We start from the raw sequence: 9,565 nt of genomic DNA, 5'->3' as shown, positions 1-9,565 counted from the left end.
AGCGTTGTAAAGGCTTACGTGGTAAAAGCATGCGTTGTAACGTCATACATCCCAGTTGGATGATTCACAGCGTAGGGCATCTGATTTGAGTTTATCGGAGTTATAACCTCATTGACTGAGGCAACGTGCCTGTATCATTTTCATTGCGAATAACGTGAGCATGTGGACTTCTGAAGTAGAGCCTGTTGGATTTCTTTGTTTTTAAAATGCCACATTCTTATTGCTTAATGTTGAACATAGAGGTCAGCCTTTCCTTTTGGTTAGGTTCTCTGATCTGTCATTACATAGAGGTCAATCTGCTAATAAGTGGAACTTTAAAAAAGAAAGACAAAAGTGTATTCCTCAACTGAGACACCTCCACACTTTGAGAACCAGGTCGATGGAAAAAAGGAGAGGGAAGGAGTCTACATCTCTAGCGCCTCTTGCTGGCTGGCTACAGAACAGCACTGGATAGGGCGTATGTCATTAGCTTGTTCTGGCCTCAGGAAGTTCACAATGGTGGTCCAAAGATGGGTAAAAGCAGGTACAATGCAGACACTAGAACACAAGGAATCAGATGGAAAGCGCAAAAGCTACAAAACAGCTTGGACGTCCACGTGGAAAATACGTTAGCGTATTACTAGTACCACGATATTGTGCAATCCTCCTGCTAACCCTAAGTACGCATTACAAGTTACTAATGAAATAGAGTCACTTAGCTGAGTTTTTAAATGACAAAGTGTGAACGGTACTACACTGTCTCACCAATAGCTCCCTAGCCCGCAGGTTGTTGGTTCATGAATGCCATCACCATGCCCTTTTTTTTTAATGCATGTAAATGAAATTATTGTTTTCCTAAAAATCTGGAAAGGCCCCAGGTCTCGTCGACCATTGTTGCACACCCCCTTCTTACTCCTATTGATCTCACACAGTGTTCACACTTTGCGTCTCCTATAAGGTTACATGATAACTTTTTAATTTCAAATTGAACCATTGATTGCACCTGCTCCGTATTTAAACACTTCTTTCTTTCTTTGGCAGAATACTTTGTGATCACTTAACACCTGAACAGATAAATAATGAACTGTTTTCCCTTGTATATTATTTAAATATATAATTGCTGCCTTTTTCATACGCTAGCCTGGCTTACAATACACAATCACAGTGAAAGTACAAGTTACTTCGGTTACCAGTTTTCGGATGGATTCTATAGTTTTCTTATCTTTTGAAATGTTCTTCTGGTACAAAAAGGGTTCTGGAACATTTTTGTAAATGCAGTCGTGGCACTAGGTGGCGCCGCAGTAATTGGGTATCTTAGAACAACTCTGGCAAAACTACCTAACGTCAGTACACAATGAAGGCAGAATCTTCCAGACAACATCCCCTTCCACTGCCTCCTCTCAAAGGCAATTTGGGACCTATCATGTTTGTCAGAGCCACAGAAACTAGAAAAACCACAATACACAAACACAAATAAATTATTTTTTGGCGTATGAAAGGTATAGAAGCTACCCAAAAAAAAGCCACCGAAGGTACGTAATCAGGCTTCAGACTAATAAACTTACACTTATATTTCTATTTTTTTTTAAGTCTCCCATGTGAAGAAGAACTTGAGGGAGACTAAAAAAACGAGCATCTGCAATGCAATAAGTCTTACGAGAGTTTGCACTATTGACATTGTAAATGACAGTTCCTTTTATTTATGTGTTGTTTTTAAAACAAATAAATTAAATGGCATAGTCATTTATAATGCTAATAGCTTAAACTCTTGCGAATACGAGAACTATTGCATTGCAAAAGCGTTCTGCACCTGTGCTATAAAGAATTTTTTTAAGCTTCAGGAGAGAGCCTGTCTTGCCTGCAATAACAGGCAGGACAAAGCTATTTGAGAAAATAGTGCTCAGAGGCTGTAATTAAAGCCTACAGAGTAACAACACACGTAACAGGGTGTGTCCTCATGGACGATAACAAAATGTGACAAGGCAGTACTAAGGAGGGACTACGAAGCCTATTGACCAATTAAAAGCAACAGTTCACAGTGGACAATGAAACAAGCCAATGAAAAATATGGGTGAAGAGTGGGCAGTACTTTAAGTCCATACCTGAATACAGCATGCCTCGCAGAGCAATGCATGCGCTGTCCAGGCTCGACCCAAAAAAAACACAACTGAAAACTCTAGACAGACTCCTCAAATTATATCACGTTTCTTGAACTGTAGTAGACAAAATATATGTCAACTTGAAAACAGACTCAAATTAGGACATCCCCGTAGCAATGCCAATGTAGCAACTCAACCTGACGTTTCAAATGTAATGTGAAACCCTCCAGAGGTGTTTCACTGGCCAACGTTCTCAGACTGGTGCACGAAACAATCAACCAGATTGCCATCTATTTAAGAGAAAAAAAACGAAGATTTCCCTTTTGGACCAACTAACAGAACCTTTCCACCATTTTGGAAGTAGATCGATGGCGAAATGCATGACGTTGCATCTTCTATGTCAGAGTGCACTCAGAAGCCATCTTGGATAGAAAAGAAGGGCATGACTGTTGTAGTCACTTGTTCCGGGTGAAAAACCGTATACATCTGATAAGTACAAATGGCGTTCTATTCAATAACTCAATTGGCAGAAAAAACAGCCTTACATTAAAATAATTTCTGGCACAGGTTTAAAAGGGGAACACGAGACAATTAAGGACCAGATAAAATACCATATGGCTAGAGTAAACAAGGTTACAGAGGAGCAATATTCATCCACCATTTCACTGCCTAGATAACTAAGGCGTCTTGAAATAAGACTATAGTTCAGGCATCCTCTTGACGTGAGAAGCCACAGCAAATTAGCCTCTTGCTGTTCCTAATGGATGCCAAAAATAAAACCCCAAGCAGCAGGAGTGGGACAAGTCATTAGGTCTTCTCCCTTTGAATTGCAGCGATCACCCTTTAACTGGTACGAGTAACCTTAAACTTTGCATATGCACCAGATCCATTTCAACACATTATGTGGTGGGTCAGTTTGTTTCTCCCTCATCTTTGCACAGGGAAACCCAAGTGAACCAAATTTGAATAAACCAGCATGTTCACCATCTTCTGAGGTCCAAATGCAAGAGAAGTCCCTACTGGTGAGATTACAATCAATGTCACGGAAAACATTCTATTTGCTTAGAACTTGGAAACTGTAGGTAACAGAGGGAAGGCGAACACAACGTTTCAGTCTAAACATAAAATGTCTATGGTTTTCTGTTTGAATAAGTTCTTGATAAAAACAATTTTCATTTCTTAATGGGAGCTGTTTTGCGAACTGTGAGAACATGCCCATAAGATAGGCTCCAGATAGCCCAAAGCTGTTGGATCATATCCACGAGCTTCTCCTATGTATGAAATTAAGCCTGTGCTGCTCACAGAACCCACTTGTGAACTGTTTTTGCCAACACAATGGGACGGTAACCACCAACACCACATGTACTAGCTATGAGAGTCATTCGCCCTTATGATTAGTTTGCACTGCTTGCAAGGATCAACCCCAAATTTTAGAAGTAAGTATTACTGAATGAAAATCAAAAAGAGCAGGTAATATCTTTATGGAAATGCCCAGAAATCCCAATTCCTCACGATGGCAGTGGGGCATCAAAAGGAACTAGCATTAGTGAAACAGGCAGTGACTTTAGTGTAAAGTGCTGTCACTGGGATTTCTAGCACGAATCTTGGCCACAGAGAAGCTCTGGCACTTCCTTTCACCCTACCTGCAATTTCAAGATTTTCCTAATATATACTGACGTCTGGATTAGCCTTAAAAAAGTGAGGAATCGGTGATATGCATTAGTTCGAAAATTAGAAGCCATGGGACGCAGGGATCCGATTGAGATTTTTCTGGATTTGTTTAACGTCATTAAAGAAAAACTGTTAGATCTCAAAAACTGGTTATAAGCAGAGACGCTTCAGAAAATGATAACAACTCTTGAGATCTGTCGATTGATAAGCACATTAGGTGCTGGGTATTTAAATCTGCCTACCTGCACTTGCACATAAAGGAGATTTAGTCTGGAGTGTGGGTATTACAAATAATCAATTAATCAACCAATCACACTTTCCAGAGAGACCTCAACACTGAGGCCCACGCCCCAAAGAAGTCTTTTGTCTGTTTTTATTTTGCGCAGAAAAGGTTACCACCCCAAAAGCAGAATGCGTGCTACCCCACAAATATCAATTAGCAATAGGCTGTAGATTTCAAGTGACATGTAGAGCTAGGGACAGCTCTTACCATATAGCACATATATACACATATAGCAAGGGCACAGGGTACATAGTACATACAAAGAGAGGGTTGTCCATCACTCTTGTTTAGCAGCAACTAGAAGCGATGTGGCCTTACTGGCTGCCTGTTTCCTATATCCTTCATTTTCTTTTGAAAGCAAGGACTACAAAAGGAAATGCACTTGCTTGGCATACAGAGTGATCCACACCAGCCCAAAATGACACCGATAAACTGTCATCCTTTCTTCAGTATGGTGCTGTTTTGGAATTCACAAACTCCAAAGACTCGACTTTACTCATGGTCTTCGCCCATGTAAGAGAACACACAAATCTGGCGGTGTCGAGTTTGGCGCTGGAATGGGGTCTTCAGAATGTTCCGTATGTCCCCACCTTCTACGCCATGATTTCATAGATTCGGCCCACTCTGCCTAGCCACTCCCTCACAGCCTGACGCACGCGGATGTCCGTCACATGGCAGGTCAGCTGGCTGACGCATGGGAACACAGCCGGCTGGAGGGCGGAGAAAGTCTGGTCTGGCAGCATCTGGATCTGGTTGAGGACAGTAAGGATCATATTGGTCCAGGCCTAAAGAAATAAAATCAGGGAGTGCAAATGTAACTACAGGCTTATGCACAATGGAAAAGTAAAACCACAAATATATGCAAATAAACATCAGACTGTACCCCATGCATGTGTAAAAAAAAATCAGTTCTCACACAATGGAAGAAGGTACTCTGCTATCTATCCATTTACACTTAAATTATAGTAATATAAATCAATGCAAGGCTTTAATTGGGAAGGAAAAATAGGAGGGGTCTCTTAAAGGGGTGTGGTCAATGTAACTAAGGGTGTGGCTTAAACATGTATACAACATTGCTGTCATTTCCCCAGTGTGCCTGGTATTTTGGTTCCTCTCTGAGCTTTCGGTTATTGCATCCAAATACGGAACACAACGGACATTTGTCTAAAACAGCCAAACTATTTGCTTAGTCAATGGTTGTTGGTGGTTGAAGATAAATGAGTAACATAAATGAGTTTGTTGTAAATAATTAATATTGAAATTTGTTCAATTCTGAAATTGTGAGATTGTGAATTAAGTATTACTGGGAGTGGATAAACGCAAAAAGATGGGGCCTCCCTACAGAATGTGATGAGGGGCCACTGAGTCTCCCACATCTCACAGAAATTAATTAAACTTGGGCTGTATGGGGCCCCCATGAAGATGTGAGGGTCCCTTGAAGGGTTGGGTGCGTTCCTGCACCGCAGTGACAGAAAGGGCCTGCGTTAACCCCTGCTGCAAGAGGTAGTGATCTTCATAGTGTCTCAATCATCCCTGACAAGCTCACTTTATTAGACATATTTGCCCTTTGTCTCGCATCTCCTCCATCCAGATTCAATTTAAAGAATCGTAAATTGCGACAAATAACGAGTCAGAATTTGCAATTTTTTTTAATGAAATGTGCAAAATGAATTTGTTAGAAGTGGATGCAATTAGTGCACCAACTTCTAACGAATCCATTGGTATTTTGAGAACTGATCTATGTATTAATTAATTGCTTGGTCGCCATCAACCAGTGACCCACAAGGATTCTCTTCGATGGATGTTGCTTCATGTTTTGGTTCTCTAAGACCTAATGTCACCTTCACTGTTCAGAAATAGTGTATCCTATTATCTCTTTAATACAGTTAAGCTCCTCTTTCTCAAAAGTGTGCATTTTGGGGCACGTCCACTGTATATGGGCTACACAGCCGTCAACTGATCCACATGCCCATCATATTCTGTCACCCCTAGGTATATCATCTGTAATCATTTAAGTTCCTATAAAACATATGTTTGCAGCATCGTTCTTTATGCTGGACAATTTCACATTTTCTTATTATGTTCTCCCAAAGTGTATACCCTTCCTGCTCACCAATTTCCCTGACCCCAGGATGTCAGGTATCTCCATTTATAAGGTTTCACCTTCTTTTAATTGTTTATAAATATTTGAGCTTGCTCACCTAGGAGAGGTGCATCTGATCACTAGTGTCTCCAAGGTAGGTAATTTTGCTGTTGCCTCTTTGTTGGCTTGTTACTATACCCAGTGTTCTAACTGAGCACAGACTATCTGCCTCCGTCAGATTAAACAGGTCTCGTATAGTGCAGCATTCTCACCCTTTCCTACTTTGAAAATGCCTCACTGCGAGGGAAGTACAGTTTTTATCAAATTGGAGAGACTGGTGACGGGTGTGTAGTAAGTCCCAGTTTTGAGGCTATAGTGTTCCACGTAAACAACACTGTGTGTGTAATGGCACGGGCATGTTTATATGGATTTCTCCTCTCAGCACCCACAGTGTCCTGCCTACCACTGCACGGTCAATATGAGCCTATTTTTTCAACTTTTTCTCTGGACGTCCACAATTGTCGGAGCCTTAGGTGGGCAGCCTGATATCTCCAGAGGTCTGTGTAGGAGAGTAGGGTCTGCAATCCTATGATCACCCAGATTTTTTGCTTTTGTTTCACTGGTTTACGACTTTCTCTGGCTATGGACCTGCCAATCAGACCCACAGCCTAGCTGTTCTCTCACTAAATTGACATGTGTACCTTAGGTGCATTATCCAAATGGTACTGGGCCACCTTATCAGACCCTGTAACTCAGGGCATAGGTGTACCCAGGGCCTACCAGGGGCTGAAGCATGTATTATGCCACCCCTGGATGGCCATCTAAATCTGACACAACTGGCTGCACGACAGCTGGGGCAAGGTGGTGTAATCACCCTTTGCTATAAATATAGTATACCTATATCTAACCCTAAAAATGGACACACAGATTCCTATCAGTCACTCCTATGGCAGGCCTTGACAATCCTGAAGGCAGAGTGTTTGGAATCGTGTGAGATGGTGCTCTGGCATGAGCTGAGCCCGTTTGCAGCTTGCGGAACCAAGTCCTAATAGCTGTTCCATGATAACGCATACCATATACTCTTAAGTGCATTATAATCCTCGCGGTTAAATGCTATCTTTGGTATTGCTTTATCAAAACATGTCGAGTAAGGTGTCATACGAATTGGAATACTAACCCCTCGCCAATTCTGGTGACGGGGTTAGCATTCCACCCTTCTAGAGGGACACGACATGTGTGTAACTGTGAACCCCGGTTAAAGTTAACTGAAGCCTCAGCTCCACAAAATGGATGCTGCCACCACAGACACGAGTCTGACCTCCTGCTGCTGGGAGTCCTTCCAGCGAGGGAGGCTTGGACAGGGTTTTGTGTATCCTGGGTAGGCAGGGCTTTACAGGAAGGTGACTGCAAGTGGCACCCCGGTGCTCACTACGCATCTGCCGGCCAGAACCAGTTCCAGGGGCACACCAGCCCCTGGCCTGGGGAAAGTCCGGCATGGGAGAGGGGTGTAACCACCCCCCTTCCTGGTCCCACCCCTAGGGCAGGACCTAGTCGCGTACCCACCCCTTTCTTTAGGATAAAGGCAGGAGCGGGGACCCTTCCAAATTAGATCATCTTTGAATCAAGAAACTACTTTCTTCGAAAGGAACTCTCGACTTCTTCTCAAGATTTCTCCCTTGTGGCTAAGGAGTAGTCACCCTGCACCCGCAGGCACCATCTAAGAACTCTGCGGTTTGCTGCACGTCCTTCCTCAGGAATCCGACCGACCAGCACGACGAGAGCCGGCTTCCCTGGCACCTCTGACCTCTACCTACCTCTACAGCTAAGCTGAGAACCGTAGGTGCGACAAGACCTCGAGGGACCGGCCATCATGAGAACTGCACGACTTCGATCCAGCACGACCGCCGAGGGATCCTCTGGTGAGTGCTTTGGGGTCCGAGAAGCCCCGACCCTGAGCAGCTCCAGCACCGAAGTCCAGCCTCCCAGCATCTCCACGATCTGCGTGGGGCCCTTCTGCTTTTTGCTGCTCACCGCGTTGTTTGGCTACTAGCCCGCTGGCTTGTGGCCTTCTTAACGACGCCCGACGACATCACCGCTGCTGGTCTGGTTGCTCCAGACTGGCCCTTGCTCCCTTCCAAAAGAGGAGCACCCCGGACCCTCCTGGTCCACACCAGACGCCATTTTAGGTCCACCGCGTGGGCTTGAATTTGCCAAGACTTGTTGCCCCAATCCTGGGTCCAGCGACGTCGACAGCATCATCCATAGTGGGACAGCTCGCACCTCCATCCTGGTCGCTGACAACGCCTCCTGGTCCGTGAGACTGCAGAGCCCAGCGTCGCCCACTCACCTAGTCGAGGTGACTACCATCCGGTGCCCTCCTGGTGCCACCTGACTACTGGCTAGTAGTCACGAACTTGGTCCCCTCTGCTTTCAGGTGTCATCCATCTTCGATCCAGGCTTGGATCACTCGAACAATCTTCACTGGTCGCCTGCCAGCAACTCCTTTTCTTCAGGCTCCTGGTTCGTCTACGAGGATTCCCGACGTCTTTTGAGACCTATGCAGCTGCAGCCCCTGGGCTAGGTAACTTCGGCATTTCGGTGCCCCAGCATAGCCTCACTATCCAAGGGTCAGGATCCACTGTCGTTTTCGATCTACCTTATCGGGTTCGCCCGAGAACACTAACTTTGTCTTTACTAGCTCCCATAGACTTTGTCCCGCATCCCGCGTGAGAGTGCACACTCTGCACCCGAGTCTCCTAGGCCTCCTACTAGTAACCTGAAGGTTCAGTAACGTAGTCCTAGCGATTCCAAAGCCTATTAGTACAGTACTTACCTGCTAGTAATTTCGCATTCCACTTCCATAGTATATGGTTTGTCGTGCCCCTCGGGCATTTGTGTAAATTGTGCAACTTAAAGTATTTTCGTAAGAGTTTTGTTGTCTGCTTAGTACCCTGTCCTCATAAAGAGTACAGGGCTGTTGTGGTCTAAATAAATACACTGTTTATTTTCATAACACTTGTGTGGTGTCCTTTCACTTGGTGTTCAAGGGGTATATGTGATGGTATAACAGCTGGCTTAACACGCCCTCTAGAGTTTAGCCCGAAGACTGTTCGTATCCACGCTACTAGGATAGCTGGTCTATAAGGTTGACTTACAACCAATCACCATAAGGGTTGTTTGGACTGATACAAAGTGCTCACTAGAATAGTGAACATTATATATCAGGCCAACTTCTCACAGTCTGGACTAGCCTGGCCGCCCTTAGGCATTCCTGCCAACTTGAAGAACAACCTAACAGTGTGATGAGGAGACGTAGACTTCAAGGAGGTGGGACCAGGTGCCGAGAAGTACCTAAAAGGCACTTTTGTACCCAGGCCGTCCGTGCCCCCTCCCGCCTCCCCACCCCACAAAAAAAAAAAAGAAAAAACTTGCTGAGGCAAGTGCGATGTC

At 44.3% G+C, this 9,565-nt stretch overlaps 1 protein-coding gene across 2 annotated transcripts in view; it reads right to left on the bottom strand.

Annotated features, from left to right (window-relative positions):
• Window positions 1-1,192: 1,192 nt before the first annotated feature.
• Window positions 1,193-9,565, bottom strand: part of ARFGEF3 (ARFGEF family member 3) — a 475,184-nt gene continuing 466,811 nt past the window's right edge. For both annotated transcript variants that reach the window (XM_086927524.1, XM_086927525.1), the window contains one exon: window positions 1,193-4,817. In XM_086927524.1, coding sequence (XP_086783650.1) covers window positions 4,626-4,817 — 192 coding nt within the window. In that variant the 3' untranslated portion in view covers window positions 1,193-4,625. The remainder of the gene's footprint in view (window positions 4,818-9,565) is intronic.

This window comes from Lissotriton vulgaris, chromosome 6, assembly GCF_964263255.1.
Source record: "Lissotriton vulgaris chromosome 6, aLisVul1.2, whole genome shotgun sequence".
Taxonomy (NCBI): Eukaryota; Metazoa; Chordata; class Amphibia; order Caudata; family Salamandridae; genus Lissotriton; species Lissotriton vulgaris.
This window is presented reverse-complemented; position numbering and strand designations above follow the sequence as displayed.